At 40.6% G+C, this 15,632-nt stretch overlaps 5 protein-coding genes across 6 annotated transcripts in view; 3 read left to right on the forward strand and 2 right to left on the reverse strand.

Moving 5' to 3' along the window:
- The window catches only part of LOC143422253 (uncharacterized), a 52,652-nt gene extending 50,004 nt beyond the window's left edge, over nt 1-2,648 (reverse strand). Inside the window, exon 1 of one of the 2 annotated variants that reach the window (XM_076892754.1) lies at nt 2,432-2,648. In XM_076892754.1, coding sequence (XP_076748869.1) covers nt 2,432-2,510 — 79 coding nt within the window. In that variant the 5' untranslated portion in view covers nt 2,511-2,648. The remainder of the gene's footprint in view (nt 1-2,431) is intronic. The other variant, XM_076892753.1, reaches the window with a different exon arrangement.
- The window catches only part of LOC143422091 (uncharacterized), a 442,059-nt gene that overhangs the window by 316,646 nt on the left and 109,781 nt on the right, over nt 1-15,632 (forward strand). The window lies entirely within an intron of this gene.
- Nucleotides 3,304-5,943, forward strand: LOC143422234 (transmembrane protein 53). The gene is made up of 5 exons (XM_076892727.1): nt 3,304-3,662; nt 4,080-4,287; nt 4,401-4,553; nt 4,625-4,750; nt 5,106-5,943. The coding sequence occupies exons 1-5, from the start codon at nt 3,448-3,450 to the stop codon at nt 5,382-5,384; spliced, it is 981 nt and encodes a 326-aa protein (XP_076748842.1). The 5' UTR covers nt 3,304-3,447; the 3' UTR covers nt 5,385-5,943.
- Slx1 (structure-specific endonuclease subunit SLX1) lies at nt 8,164-9,217 on the reverse strand. Its single transcript, XM_076910950.1, has 3 exons — nt 8,929-9,217; nt 8,795-8,846; nt 8,164-8,730 (listed from the first exon to the last, which is right to left on the reverse strand). Exons 1-3 carry the CDS (start codon nt 9,105-9,107, stop codon nt 8,188-8,190), a joined length of 774 nt encoding a protein of 257 aa, XP_076767065.1. The 5' UTR covers nt 9,108-9,217; the 3' UTR covers nt 8,164-8,187.
- LOC143433479 (uncharacterized) lies at nt 10,086-13,858 on the forward strand. Its single transcript, XM_076910815.1, has 14 exons — nt 10,086-10,136; nt 10,246-10,359; nt 10,459-10,603; nt 10,668-10,837; nt 10,915-11,076; nt 11,203-11,569; nt 11,670-12,127; nt 12,222-12,326; nt 12,398-12,663; nt 12,744-12,992; nt 13,163-13,397; nt 13,458-13,524; nt 13,594-13,649; nt 13,722-13,858. Exons 1-14 carry the CDS (start codon nt 10,107-10,109, stop codon nt 13,845-13,847), a joined length of 2,550 nt encoding a protein of 849 aa, XP_076766930.1. The 5' UTR covers nt 10,086-10,106; the 3' UTR covers nt 13,848-13,858.

Genomic DNA, 15,632 nt, shown 5'->3' on the forward strand with positions numbered 1-15,632 from the left:
GCCTTAAAACAAAACCGTCCAACGAACCGTCGTTGGATAACAGAGAAATCTTGGTAGCGGAAGCTGGTCGCGTCGATTAAGGTCCTGCGCGAGACTACCCTGTCCGAAACAGGTGCCGCGTACACCCTCGCCGATATTTCGCAGTCGTTCAGTGCCGACGCTGAGCAGCGATGCATGGCCAACAGCGAATGAAATAGCTGTTCCACGTATTTCGCGGCGTCCAGACGGCGATAAAATATTCTCGAGAGTACACTCTGGGAGGAATTTCATTCTTCCGTGGGAGACGCCGCGTATTTCGTACGTAATATACCAAAGGGAGTCATTGTTGCGTCTGACAGGGAACGCGGGCGTCGAGTTACGAGAAAGGTCATCCCTGCACCGGCGTGGAATTCATATTAAGCGGCACCGCGCGTGCGAACACTTGAACGGGTTGACAAGATGATTGTCGTGCAATTTGCGACATTTCAACGGCTGGCTATGGCCGCGATTGAGCACTCGCTCGAAGATTCGCTCGTTCCGACGAGTGGAGAGCTTCCCTCGCGGTTCTCGCCTTTCTTTTTTTCTGTGGCTGATCTGCACTTGGTTCGCGTTATAGGGAACCGTGATATGGTTTTCAGGTACTTGCGTCGCTTAACGCGTTATGTTAAAAGAGGTCGCGTGAGGAAACGAATAATTAAGATTTAGAGGAAGTCACTGGGTGCACTTTTTAGTAGAGCTGAGAGAGAACAGGGATTATGTACCCTTCAGGGAAGAAGTAATATCTTCGCAACAAACAGTAGGATTTCAATGAACTTTGGATTAAGTTTAAGAAGAATGAAATCATTGATTTAGTTCTCTATCATATCATTTGATGTCTAACATGGGAAAAAAATAGTGATTAATTTTTCAAAGCTTCAAAAATTTGCCTAGTAAGAGAGTAATTTCATTTACTCTAATATTTTTTTAATCTATGATTAGCAGGCAACCCGCTCATGGTGCGTTAATACTCTCTCAACCATCAAGCGCACCATAAAAGAACAAAATGTGATGGTTTGAATAATAATTACAAAATTGCGAACAAAATATGGCGCATAGATGCAACATATATAACAGTTCGCTTAATAATAAATCTAACGTCGATGCGAAACGACGAAAACGGCTCCTACAACAGCAACGCCGGCCCGGTTTCCCAATAATCATCCGCGATGGTTCGATCTTAAGTCATTAATATCGCGTGCAATAATGGAAATGGAAAATTCGTGGGTAAAGTTCGTTCCCGCGTAACCGACGCCCCATTATACGGATTACTTTCGACGTACGACAGAAAGTTCGAGCGACGCGGCGATTTCAAAGGCGCAATCGGCTCGATGAATGGAGAACGCTGCTCGACACCCATAAACGCGGCTGGTCTATTCGTCGAGGAACGAGCGAACGAATAAAGCACGGGACGAGCGATATTGTTTCATAATTAAACGTCACCGCGTTCGTTACTTTAATTGACAAACTCGTTGACATTTCGCGATTGCCATTTCGCCCCGTCACCCTTCTTCCTCCCTCTCGTTATGAAAAGTTCTATTAGACAACGTGCGAAGGTGAGAATTGTAACGCGTAGATGATTGCCGATGTGTCTCTGTTAAAATTACCTTGTTAAGATATCCTGTGTACAAAATAGATCCTATTAATTGCAAATAATTTTGCTTTAGTAAATATTTCTAGGCTCTGCTTTACGATGAACGTTTAACCCATTTGTTTCACTCGAAGAAGTGAAAAATCAGCTCGTATCGCGAAAATTTAATATCGCAGTAACTCGTTTTCGCAGACGTAATTAATTCTTCGCAACTATTAGAATCGCAACCCTTCATATTCATCAAAACTTTTTGCCTTCACCCAGAGGAATACTTTAATTCATAAAGGAAACTTCGCGCATATACGAACCTAGTTAGATAGATAGATAGATAGATAGATAGATAGATAGAAACTAGTTACTGTTAAAAATATTATTCGAGGACAGGATAAATCGACAAGTAACATCGCGCAAGGAAAACCTTCCAAAGCAACAGGCACAAGTATCATTGTCTCGTGTTGGTACTTCAACGGGTTGCACGTTAAAGAATTCTCAAGTGGCAATTAATTCACGTCGATCCGTAGTTCGCACAAGAGCACAATTTCCCTGAATTAATACACCCAACGACAGTCCGACACGAGTCCTATTTTCTTTGGTAACCCTCGTCGATCCTCGTAACGAGAACATTTTCGTCGACACAAGTATCACAGCTGACATTTCGTTCTTTAATATGTCGGATCGCGTCGCGTGTCCATCGTAAGTCCCGCGCGATGCAACATTCGCGAACAACCACTCTACGCCCGTGTTACTTCGCAAAAAGCGAAATTTTTCATCGATTGACACCGTCGAACGAGGAGAATTCGAACGAGACTGCATTCGTTTACTCACCGTACGGCAGAACAAATCCACAGAGGAGCGATATGGAACACAGGAGCCACAGCATAGTCGCACTTCTCTCGGTACACATGGGCGCGATGCACTGTTATCGCCAGTTTTCAAACACCCCGTGCCGTATCGCGCGGCCACTCGCGTGGCTCTGAGAGTTTCTCGTTAGATTTCGAGTTTGAATCTCAGCCGCTCTCTCTCTCTCTCTCGCTCTTCGTCCCGCACGCAGCCTCCGAGAGCGGTCCAGCGCCTGCCCGCTGCTGGTGCGCCGACTGAACTTTTGCGAGACGAGCGACGCCATCGCCCAACGCCTGCACGAACTCTTCCATGTGACCTATGACACGGACCAACGAATACTGACTACTGCGAACAACGATCGCTGCAACACCGATAGCTGCGAACAACGATCGTTGCAACACCAACCGAGTAACTGGCGCTACGATCACTTTTGAATTTCAAATCAGTGGAAAAGCTAGATCGTACGAAACATCTATACATCAAACACATTCCAACATCTGTTTATCAGCAGTTACTCAGCACATCTAGTCATCGTTACTAAGCATAAATAATAACCTTCTCAATAAAGTGAACATTGTCGTCCTTACTACTTTTTATACAGGATCGAAAAAGTCGCTCGAGATCGATGCTAGCTATCGATCGACTGACGTACACCCGACGGAAGGTCCTGTTAACGTCGAGGAAGGGAATTAAAACTCGGCGTCGACGATTGTCGGCGTTCTCGTTCGTGACACAACCTAACTTTGGCGCGAGCCTTTCAGTATCGATCCCGCGATAACCAGCGGTGCTCTCCACAGCGGCGGCGACGACGCAAGCTCGACTCCGAGACGAGGATCCGTCGTGGTGGAGGGGCTGTTCGTCCTCTCTCTGGTTGCCGCCGATCGGTTCCTCCTCCTACCCTCTGGCTGCTCGCTCGCTGGCACCCCTCTTCACCGGCTGTGTTTCTTTCGCTCGGTCTTTCTCTCGCATCCTCGCGAGAAGGAGGACAAGAAGCAGGAAAGATGAGCGATCAAGAGGACCTCGACTACTACATCATGTTCCCGTCGTTTCCGCCGTCCCCGAAGGATCCAACGTTAACCACGGGCGGTCCGGATCAGCGCGAGGAGTTCGTGTTCGTCTACGAGGAGGACAAGCGGCCGGTTGTGGTGCTGCTAGGATGGGCTGGCTGTCAGGACAAGTATTTGGCCAAGTACAGCGCGATCTACGAAGAGAAAAGGTACTTCTGTCAGGGTATCCTCCTAACTTTGGATTATTTGCCGTGCTGCTTCCGTTCGTTTCGAAGACTCGATTGATCGGAACACTGCGATTCAGACCGTAGGTAACGGTTTTTACAGCGAGTGCGAGTGACGAACGATTTTCTCTACCGCAACGAGCGCGTGTCGATAATGATTCGAGGAGTGAGGGTCAAGTAGAAGGACGAATGTATATAGACACGGAGGTATATTGTAACGGAATTGTGGATAAAATGTGGATACGATCGCGAGCTGATGGGATTGGCAAAGAGAGATGGACACGATGGAGTGTGCCGGCAAATCGTGCCGACGATCAAGAATTTACTTACTACTTATTTAATTAATAGAGATTTTAAATTCGTTGGTTTATCTAATGTTTCGTGCGACCTTCTTTTTTCTAGCTGCATCACCCTACGATACACAGCACCGGTGGAATACTTGTTTTGGCGGAGGGACAAAATGCCCTACATCGGCAAACGATTGATCCAGGTGATCACGGACAAGAGTCTAGATAAGCATCCGATATTTTTCCATGTCTTCAGTAACGGCGGTGCGTTTCTGTACCAGCATGTGAGCCTTGCCATGCAACAAGCCAATACACCGCTAAAGGTAAAGAAATATTTCGTCACCTTTCACCTTCGAGAAAAACCTCGTATCGTTTAGTCATTGTTGTACGTATTGCTTAGTCATTTTCACATGCTTTAACAAACATGAGATTACAGGTGAAAGGTGTGATATTTGATAGCGCGCCAGGGGAAAGAAGACTGACCGCTCTTTTCAGAGCGATCAGCACGATCATCGGAGGGCATCCGGTCACCAATATACCCATGTCCTTCTTCATTACGATCGTGCTTTCCATATTATGGTTTTTGGAGGTATCAACAGTAATATTTCATTCTAACGAGTATATCTTTCTGATAGTATAATAATAATCGGTTTTATTTAGGTGGTAGCTCACGCCTTTGGACGTGGTTACCCAGTGCAAACAAATCCGTTCGCTCTTGCAGAAGAATCCTATTCTTGGCCCCAATTGTTTCTCTACTCGAACGCTGATACTTTAATTCCAGCATCGGTACGTATACTCGAAGAAGAGACTGTTATAGGGCTGTTCTTTCGAAGAGGCCACTTGTCAGCTGATCGACAGAAAATTTGTTCTCAGAGAGGCAGAGGTGAAGAAATGGATCCCAAATATAACATTCCAGTTTGAGGTTTTCATTAGTTTCTGAAATATTATCTCTAATACCAAATGTAGAACATACATCGTACGTAACGTACCTCTCTTTCAACTTTCATGTCGATCTGTAAATATTCCCTTTCGGAAAAGCACTCGAAATTTAACAAAATGCACGTGCATAGACCGTTCTCACTGATAATGCATTTTCGCTATCACGTGGAGGTTGTACGCTATTGCTGTCTGTGTTTTCAAGGACGTCGAAAAGTTTGCCAGTCGACGAGCAGAACGTGGCGTACGAGTGCAGCTGGTGCTCTTCACGAATTCCCCGCACGTCAAACATTATGCTACCTATCGTGATGCCTATGTAAACACGGTTTGTAGTTTCCTCCACGAATGTCTGACGTCGTCCAATTCTGAATGCCTGGAATCGTCACAGAATCACGGTGAAGAGAATTACCCGCGAAGTTACACCACTGTACCGAGTCTTACCAAAAGAGTTGTGCTACCTCACGAAGCTACTAAGCTAAATTAGATAAAAAAGAAAAAGAAAAACAAAAGTATCGATAATAGAATAGCAACCTAATCGACGAGAACGTTGTGTCCCATTTAATTTTGCATGTACGATTATACGCGCGACTAAAAAGTGGACAAACTGGAAGGTTTAGAGAATTAGAGTGTATAGTTTGTTTTTTTATCCTTGGACTTGTTTGTACGTTTGAATGTACGATATCAATTTTCTAGACAGCGTTGAGTTTTGGCTATTTCAAATTCTTCTTGATCGTATTATCACTATGACGTAACGAACCATGTGTTAAATGTTTATATACATATACTCTATACATATACCTAATGTAAAGAATAGTTCTACTACTGTGACCTCGTCTAAATCCGTTTACGTGTTATCTGTTGTCGAATAATCACATCTTGTGAACTTACAAATAGATTTATACGCAAACGTATGATAGTTGGTACGTATTCTGATAGACATATACACGTTTCACATGCTTGTAAATTCTACTCGATTGGATACGTATTAATTTGAGCAAAACTCAACGCTGATTTACGCATAAAAATGAATCAACTTTTAAGTTTCGATAGAAATTTGAAAGGGCAATTGTAAAATGGGCTCAACCTCTCTTCTCTTCTTTCGTCGCCTTATATTGTATTTATTCTATTTCCGCTTGGCATTTCCTATGTATCTTCCAGTTTCTTATCTCGCCATGTGTCTTTGAACGTCAACGTGCCTGAACTCCACAAGTACTTAGACACAAATGCGTTCCTTTTGAGACTTAAAAAAGAAGAAATTCTACCACGACTGTAAAAAAGTAATTCATATATAACGAGCTCAATTTCTACTGAGAATATTTTTCCATAACATTGCCAAATTCGAACACGTTTATATTACAATAATCTTTTAGAGTCTAGTTTTTAAATGGAATTCTGTCAAAATATATCAATGTTTCAGTTTGGCATTGCATAAAGATAGATATTGCCAATAGAAATGAGTACTTCGTAATGTATGAATATTTTTTTAACCAGTACAGATTCGGGTAGTCATTCGATCGTGTACAAAAGAGAGTCTACAAGAAGAGCATATATATTCTGAATTTCCATCTTGGAATATTCCGTAATCGTGTGTAGAAAGACGAAATGTAAATTGTAGGCGTACTTGGACAATGAATTAAGCTAAACAAATTTGAAATTATAAACCTAAACGCTTATTAATGCGTGAAAAGTGCGCAGAGGAAACGCTCGTCGTTGATTAAAATCTCGAAAGAACATATTCTTGCGGCATTTCAATCACGACGTAAATGAATTCGCACAAAAGGATCAAGCTGGTCTTGATTTAGCTTTCGACTTAATTGCAATTATAATTAATTATCGATCAGACAAATGAATTCTCTTGTTTATCCCTCCTTAACGAATAATGTTACATCTCTAAACAAGATACACAGAAACAAATACGTACATATATAAATATACAAGATGTATCTAAAAAGTGATGAGACTGGACTCATTCCTATTCTATCGTCATTGGTAGTTTCAAATCGTCAATGTTAATAATATATACAATTTTAAACGACTTGTTCTAGATTTGAGATGCTTTTCTTCCAAGGCACAGGATTTTAAATGGTACATAGTGTAACAAAAAAATACATATTTTGAAGAACATAATAGTTTAAAGAATTAGTCTCATTGCTTTTTAGCCACACCTTGTATTTTGATTTGTCGATTAGTTATGAATAAAGACTGATAAATGTGTATATAATTTGTTGTTCTCTTAAAACTGTGACGGGAAACTAACGTTTCTTCGCCCAAGGAACGCGAGGAGGGACTTCTTAAGCGAACATGGTACCGATTAATGCTTACTTTAATACAAATCGAGCTTATATTACGATATACTCGCTTACTTACGATCTTTCGCGTGAATACTGAAGTCACAGTTTCTTTTCCTATTGCCTCGACGCGGACTGGCCAAAAAGGCCACCAAATTTACGCAAATTACTGGATAAACGTGGCGAGCAACCTTCGATCACCACACGCTTACCGCGCCAGAGGGGCACTGGACCCAGTAGACGACAAAAGGAAATGCTTTAGTGGATCAGAACTCATTCGATATCACTCCTAACTACCACAGTTCTTACTTGTTTCTCCCTAAGATACTTTGCTCTCTCACTCTCTATCACTCGCTATTCAAATCGACTCGCTACTCGCTAATTAATTTCTCGTGCGGTCTTTCGACTTCCGCGACTCTTTCTAGGGCTCTTTAAAGAGGTACGCTGTGCGTTTCGGTATTGTTCGAGGCATCGATCGGTGGATTTCGATCATCTCTTCCCGGTCAAAGGATGACTTTTGGGTTTTCTCGATCCCTTTAATTGCGGCGCGCTTTTCGTGCTGCGCTCCACGGCTCAACCGTAGGACGGATTGACTGGTTCCTTTTTTCTAAGGGCTAGGAGGGAAAGGTCATTCCTCCTGCAGCTATAGGGATCAGGGACGGGGAAAGGGACTCAAAAGAGGCTTTATTATCGCAAACTTACAGCCTATCGCTATCACAGTCATCGCAAACGCTCTCCGTGCGCGGATGGTGCTTGGCGAACCGAAGGGTAGGGACCTTGTGACATCACCACATCACAAAACATAAACTTGAATGAGATATTCAAGATTTACGCGATAAAATAAAAAATAAGAAATTAATAATAATAATTTACTTCACGTATGATTGTCTATAATATATAAAATGCTCAGAGTAATAAAAAAGTAAAATTAATCAAACGTGATCGAATTTGCAAAAATTACTAAAATTATGTACAATTTAAAAGATTTCTATCATTATTTCAGGCACAGTCTTCATCATCTGATGAGACTTCTTGCAAATTTCCATAACAACCAATTTTTTTCCTAATCAAGTCTCCCCATAAGACACTGGTATTACAAGTAGGACAAGTACCTTCAATTGGCAAAATCATGTTGTCTGTACAAAATAATTGTGCCAAACATATTAAATGAGCTACCAATCTACAATTAGGTTTTATGCATTTAACTGAATCTGTTTCTTCCAAAAATGAATTACATATGGAACAAATTATTGATGATTCGTCTAATGTTTGTAGTATATCAGTTGTCTTCTTAATTTTTTGAGAAATTACTTTTCCACAACATATGGGCATATGCATTGGAGCAGATACATGAGAAGAGTACTGTTGAAAGAATTCATAGTCTAACCAACGTATTGTTAAAGGTAAACGACACCAAGGTCCCACCTTTAGCATTTCTGACAGAACTAACAAACAAAATTCAAACACTTTCTGTTGTGTCTTCTTCTTGGGTACATGTTTCAAACGACGACTAACATAAGGATGTTGCCAGGCCCATTCAAACTAAAAGCAAAAATAAATTAACTTCCTAATTTAAAGATTAAAAACAGAAATCATATATACATACCCTAAGTGCAGATGTGCTATTCGGAAAACCATGAACAATCAATATCATATTCCTTAAATGCAAACAATTATTTCTTTGATAAAATCACATACGATTAATACAACAGAAAACAATTAATATAACTATACAATTACCATGGTCCTCTTTTACTCGTTTTCCAAGCACCTCCTTGATCTTTTCCACCATTGTGTTGTTTGAGTCTACGTCTAGGATCAACCGTGTATCCTATGTACGTCCTTCCCTTATATTTTGCATTCATACAATATAATAAATATACCCCATAAAAATGTTCTATAACTTCCGCATCATCCATTTTTAATTTCAAAGAACATAATAATGATAACAACGATATAAAATATTTATTACAGATAAACACTGTCACAATAATTTATTGTTTAATGAAATATTATTAAACGAAAAAATATATTACGAAGTCTTATGGGAATAATAGAAACATTTAATTTTAGTATGTAATAGGCTTTTAGCAGTATGATTAATTTCAATCTATTATTCGAAATAAACTAATAATAATCACAACCCTGTACTTTCAGACCAGAACGACACTTTCGAAATAAGGTTATGCATAACCAAAAAATGTATTCAAGATTAGCACGTGGACTTATCATATGTTATAATACATGTATATTAACATATTTAAAAAAGATGTACGCACGATAAGTTAAAAATGTTCAGTCAACACAGCAAATCACATAAAACTTTAAAGAGCACGCCAAGTAAGTACATGTATATGCGACCAGAATGAGCACTTATTACGGAGATAGCGCCAGGGGTCCCTCAGCAAGGTAGGTAAAATCTATCTCACTCTTTCTTATAGCTTTTTCATATATCGTTCTCTCTCTTACTTCTAAAGTGGGAAATATAAAATAAACTGCAATGAAACTATTGAAATATACAAGAAAATACAATAAAACTGTTAAAATATATAAGAAATTACGATGAAACTTATAGAATGTACAATAAATTACAATAAAACTAATGAAGTATCCAATAATGTCTTTCTTTCAAGGCAAAAGCTTTCTTCATTGAAATTCGTCGCATGTCCAATGCTGCGAAAGAACAGTCGAAAATCATAAATTTATCAAAATGATGAAGTTCGAATGACATCTAAGAGATAGAATTGCAACGAAGGTTACCACGAAATCGAATGAAATTTTTATTATGTTCTTTTTTCGCTAAATATTTTGAAAAATTGTCTGAATGAAGTAGAATGGCGACGAAAGCTACGCGATCACCACCTTCGTCGCCTCCTGTTGATAAGGAAATAGCCAGTTTACAGGTTTCGTTGCCACAAATGTTGGATCTTGCACTTGGAACTCCCGAAGTAAAATAATTAATCTTATGTCATTTTGTTACAAATACAATATATTATCACGATATGAGATACAAGACGTACTTTAACGACAGGTGCATCGTTTTACGTTCGCGTCTAGGTGGGAGCAGTAAATCTGAATATCCTTCACAACTTCCTGCACGTTTTACTGCATCAGATAAACTTAGGATCGACCAAAGTCGAGTATCGAGGCGATGATGCTAATCGAATCAAAGTAAAATACTGTTCTTCTTCGTTAGAATTAAATCATTCCTCCCTTTACTTGAAACTTTAATCAATAACAGCGAGCGTGCTAAACAATGTCCGTTTCTAGACGATGGTAAGTTCTCTAAAAGCAGGACCATCGCTTTATCTCCAAGAATACAGTATTATCGACGATTCCACTAACGCAAAGGAACTCGTTCGTCAAACTGAAGCTCTAAGCGCAAAAGTGGATGTAGTGATTGATGGTAAGCGAAGTAATTTTGGAATTTATCGATTATATGTATCAGCAAATTGTAATTGAACTAAACGTTGAATTAGACGCATCCGAACAGACAGCCGAAGAAAAGACAGAGATGAAAAAAACGAAAGGTTCGAGGCAGAAAATTGGTCCTGGAACAGAAGGGGAATGCGAGACTATCATCTTCGTGGAACCAATCGTTGACGGTGCGACACCCACCGCATTGGGATTTAAACGGCTCGAGCAAATTGTAACAGAAACACGCTTCTTCTTATCAAATTGCTAGAGATTATTCTACTTCTCTTATTTCATAAAATAATTGTACAGGTGAACGAGCTTCAGCAACGGTTTCAAGCATTGGAGGAGTTAGCGACAACTCCAGAGCTGGTTGAACGTCTGAAAGGTAAAATCACCGATCCCCTGACCGATGTTTGGCAAATCATCAACATCACCAAACGATTGGACGCCAGTGAACAAGGTATTGATAAGGTATAACTTGATTGCTTGAATTATTATCTAATCTGACAAATGTGAATGAATTCACTTCAACAACGAGCGCATATCCACTTCGCGAAACTGTAAGAACACGACTGTAGAAAGAAATTTGACTTGCAGCTGACGAAAATGGTGCAAGATGTGATCAAAGGTGACACGACCCTCGCAACGGCGGACACGTCGCAGCTCGAGGAAAGGCTGGATCATTTAGAAAACGCTCTGAGCAATTTGGATCACGTTGTTAAAAATTTGCAAATAATCGCCAACGCGGAAGAGGACCAGACTGAGCTGTCCGTGGCCGTTGAAATTGGAGAAGCCAGCGGTGATGAACATCCCCATCCGACGAAACGAATTTCATTAAGCGAGCTTCTCGGGGGAGTGGACGTAAAAGAGATGCACGACGACGTCGCCTTGTTGAAACAGAAAGTCACGGAAATGAAGGTTGAATTAAAAAGATTGGACGACAAGATTATCCAGGCAACGACTGGTAATCCAACAATTCATTATCGTTTAACAACTATTTACTGGGGCCTTGAACGAAATTTTCTAGTACGCTTCTAATCAAAAATGTCATCACACGCATGCAGAATTTACTGAGCACATAGAATCGAGACAAGAAATCGCGCAAAGTGAACCAAAGTTACCCAAGCCGATAGAAACTGACGAAGCAACGGGCGATACTGAAACGGAATCGATGGTAAACCCTGAAGAACACCAAGAAACAGCAGAAACAGAGAAACCAGTAGCTACGCCTAAAGAAACGCCCAAGGGAAGTCCAAAGAAGCCTACGAAAGCTAAAACAGAGCAGGAAACGGTAGATTCCAAAGAACTACAGGTAATAGAAGAACGAGTTTCGAAATTGGAGAAAGATGTGACGTGCCTGTACGAGAAAGTGGAGAGTGCACCAATGGCTGGTGTGACAGGCACCGCCGATATCGATGATTTAGGATCGAAGATCCATGAAATACAAACAGAAATGGAGAAACTGAACCAAACTGCGGATCGCTTGATCGATGATCGTGAAAATCGTGAGATGCATCTCAATGTTAGTAATAAACGTTAAAGTTTGTAATTAGAGGTCTCTAAAAACTATCAACGTGAAATTTCTGATGAAATTCTAATAAAAAGTTATGTTTCAGGCACTGTTGGAACAGGTAGAACTTTTGAAGACCATCAAAGCCGACAGAGAGGACCTCGAAGACGCTCTGGCCGATAAAGCTGACGCTCAGGCGATAAACAGAAAGGTTCGATGATTTTCAATCATCGTTTGTAACGAATAGTTGATAAAGAACTGCGTTTCGAATTTATTTTCTAGGTCTCTTACGATCAATTCGACGCTGCCTGCGACGATCTTGCTCAAGGCCTCGAGGAAGCTATCAGTAAGCTAGGACAGCAAGAATCGATCTGGCAGGAGGCGTTGGAGGAAGTGCAAAAAGAGATCGAGGGGAAGGTTGACAAAATGGAAATGTCTCCATTGAAAGATTTCGTGAACAATCGACTGAAGTTGCTCCAGGAGAAGCTGAAGAAAGTGGCGGAAGCTAGGGAACAACTCGAGGCAGCCGGAACCAAGAAGCTTCTCACGTACTGTCGAGTCCCACAATTTTTGATATTCATCAGAATCCTTTGCAATTTTTTCCTTTCAATCGTTTATACGTTACCAGAGACGTTCAATGCATATCCTGCGACAAGGACGTGGTTATGAGAATGGACCCTGGACAGAAATTCAAAGTGGCGACGCTACCGTGCACCACGAGCATGAAGCCGTATCTGACTTATGAATTGGATCAAGTTAGAAAGCAGCACCGGAGATTACCTCATAGTAGAAATATGATTCAATTCGAGGCAGCCATGCAGGAGGAGACGAGGAAGCAGAAGAGTGCAAAGGCGGAAACACTTGTAAAGACTCCTAGGTACATATCGAAGCAATACAAATTCGTTACCCAAGCAAATTTGCTCGACGTATCAAAACAGTCGATGACACTTAAAAAATGTATACATCACCACATTTTTATTCGACTGGAAGTTGTAATAAAAGTTCGAAGAAGTCAATTTTTTTTGATACTCTTCTTCGAATCGTCAGAGATCATCTGTGCAATCGGTACTGCGGCGGAAGTCACACCGTTACCACTCCTCAACAGAGAGTGATGCGAGTAGGTCATTTCCTTACTCAGTGGGGACCGGAAATAGTTCAGCTGACGGAAGGGATGATAAAAGGAACAGATGGCAAGATGTATAAGGGTCGACGAGTGCCGGAGAAGTTCGATGTCTGCGGGCCTTCGTACTGCAGCGATCATGGCGACGAAGTTCGATTATCGGTGATCCTACACTTGTATTATAGAAGTGATACGAAGGTATTAAACTTAATTGTATTCTAGGATCGGCCATCGACAGGTTCCACGCCATCACGGAAGGTTCCTGAGAAACACCCTCCTGTTACTCCAAGTATGTGCACAATAAATTCAAAAGTTTATTTCCGTGACGATTATAAAAGTATTGGTGTAATTTCAATAGAAAAACGGACATCGAAGAGACGTTCTCGGGAAATAAGCAAGGAAGTGATAGAGGAGGTAAAGAAATTCATGGTGAAACTGAAATACTTAACATAAACGATCTCCAAACTCTGAACGTTTTACTCGCAGGTTTCAGAAACGCCTGTAGGAGAAATGGAGGATCAAGAATACGTCGAAGTGTCGGTCGATACAGGGAGACCTCCTGAGCGCATTCGATACATCGAAGAGGAGGAAATGGGAGAGCATGACGATTAATCGAAATTAAAATGTTTCACTCATATTAAGGTTCCACTTAAATTAAGATTATGACGACGATGGCGAATGAACGACGACACCGTAAAGCAGACAGATTGGTCTGTTGTTTTATTAAATATTTTATTATTAAGAGGGAGTTGTTCGGAGTACACAAGACTATCTAGTGAAGTCGATTTTTGGAACATCGGTGGTCTGTCATGCTAAAAACAAAAATACCGTATCGCACCCAAGCATCGCGCGACCGCACTAGATCGCTCTTAACCGCTCTTTATTGCACATCACACCGCTCGAAAACCGTTTTACATGTAAGAGTGTACAACAGCGCTCGATTCGCGTCTATATAATATCGGACTTGTTTCCCGTTTACCCATTCGATTACTTCCGATCTCCTATAAACGACTATACGCTAGTGTTTCTGGTAATAATAATAGAATATTTATATATATATATTTATATATATATATATACGTATAGTGGTGTGTATACGTAAAGAGCTAAACGCTACTTCATATAAATTTCAAGGTACAGGAAGTATCTACAAGTTAGTGTCTACCACACAATTTACGACTGCCTTGTGTTCATCTGTATTTTTTTTCATTTTTCATTTTGGTAAATGGCGTTTTACAGACTACGTTCGCTAAATACCTAATAATAGTAATAATAAGATTACCATGAATTTACCTCGCTATGTTTTTACGATTAAATCAACGGTATACACGAGAGAGCCATGACAGTGAGGTCATTGGCACGTAACGACACAATGCAATAAATAGAACGCCAAATAAATATACGTACAGATATAGATTATACTTTTTTTTTTTCGTTCGTCTCCCATCACATCGTCCGTTAGGGGCGGGTAGGGGACAATATAATGTCTTAAACGTTAACATGGATATGCATTATCGATTACAGTTAATAATACTGGCAGCTTAAAGTACAACGTGTATGCATTACACTCGAACCTAATCGAAGAAGAATGGTAGAGAGTGCTAAATACAACACTGGCGAGATACGGGAATCAACTGAACGAAATAAGAATACTGCTACGACTAGTATCACGTGGATACGTGATTTCCTTCGACGTAAACGAATTAAACGTAAGAGATCGAGAGCCAGAAAACAGGAAAAGGATAGTGGGCTTCGATAAATTGTACAAGCTGATGTTTAATCGGTGGCACACTCGCCTATGCGTGACGTGGACTCTAAGTTCTCTAAACGATGACAATTAACCCTTTGCGCTCGACGACTTTTTCAGTTGGACAGCGCTGCAACTCGAGACGATGTCGCGCGTAAATGAATATATAAAAATTAACATACGGAAGTGTTACATTTTGATATATTATCTATGTTTACAATTTGAAAAACGTAATTATCGGAGTTTAAGTTCTGTAGTTGCGTCTGGTGTGATGTTTTACATAAACACTTACCAAGGTACTCTGAATTGCCAGAATCTTGTGGGTCATCGCTGCTACACACTCGCTATGACACTAATTTTTCTATTTCTTGTACCCGAGACTACGTCACACGAACATACGTACAATTCAAAATCAAATTCGCGTGAAAACTTTCACCACGAGTAGTGGAAAACTTCGCGATACGTGTGCTTGCTACGAACGTCGAAACTGTACTGAAGCTAGACACATCGTATTCAAGATTACAGAGTCGTAGAGGAATTTTACGTCACAATGTCACTTTCCAAACGAAGACATAAACAGCCTAAGGGACCTATTCCCCGAACCAATACTTCGCTTCTATCAACTGGAGATAACGAAATTCAACAATAAA

This window comes from Xylocopa sonorina, chromosome 3 (assembly GCF_050948175.1).
Source record: "Xylocopa sonorina isolate GNS202 chromosome 3, iyXylSono1_principal, whole genome shotgun sequence".
In the NCBI taxonomy this organism is placed as follows: Eukaryota; Metazoa; Arthropoda; class Insecta; order Hymenoptera; family Apidae; genus Xylocopa; species Xylocopa sonorina.

What these genes read in the sequence shown, in the direction of transcription:
- LOC143422234 (XM_076892727.1), top strand. Translation starts at nt 3,448, where the DNA reads ATGAGCGATCAAGAGGACCTCGACTACTACATCATGTTCCCGTCGTTT. An exon ending in AAGCCAATACACCGCTAAAG is followed by an intron (nt 4,288 to 4,400) that starts GTAAAGAAATAT and finishes ATGAGATTACAG; the next exon opens with GTGAAAGGTGTGATATTTGA. An exon ending in ATACTTTAATTCCAGCATCG is followed by an intron (nt 4,751 to 5,105) that starts GTACGTATACTC and finishes TGTGTTTTCAAG; the next exon opens with GACGTCGAAAAGTTTGCCAG.
- LOC143433479 (XM_076910815.1), top strand. Translation starts at nt 10,107, where the DNA reads ATGTTGGATCTTGCACTTGGAACTCCCGAA. An exon ending in ACACTTGTAAAGACTCCTAG is followed by an intron (nt 12,993 to 13,162) that starts GTACATATCGAA and finishes TCGAATCGTCAG; the next exon opens with AGATCATCTGTGCAATCGGT. An exon ending in GCAAGGAAGTGATAGAGGAG is followed by an intron (nt 13,650 to 13,721) that starts GTAAAGAAATTC and finishes TTTTACTCGCAG; the next exon opens with GTTTCAGAAACGCCTGTAGG.
- Slx1 (XM_076910950.1), bottom strand. Translation starts at nt 9,107, where the DNA reads ATGGATGATGCGGAAGTTATAGAACATTTTTATGGGGTATATTTATTA. An exon ending in ACGAGTAAAAGAGGACCATG is followed by an intron (nt 8,847 to 8,928) that starts GTAATTGTATAG and finishes TTTGCATTTAAG; the next exon opens with GAATATGATATTGATTGTTC. An exon ending in ATAGCACATCTGCACTTAGG is followed by an intron (nt 8,731 to 8,794) that starts GTATGTATATAT and finishes TTTTGCTTTTAG; the next exon opens with TTTGAATGGGCCTGGCAACA.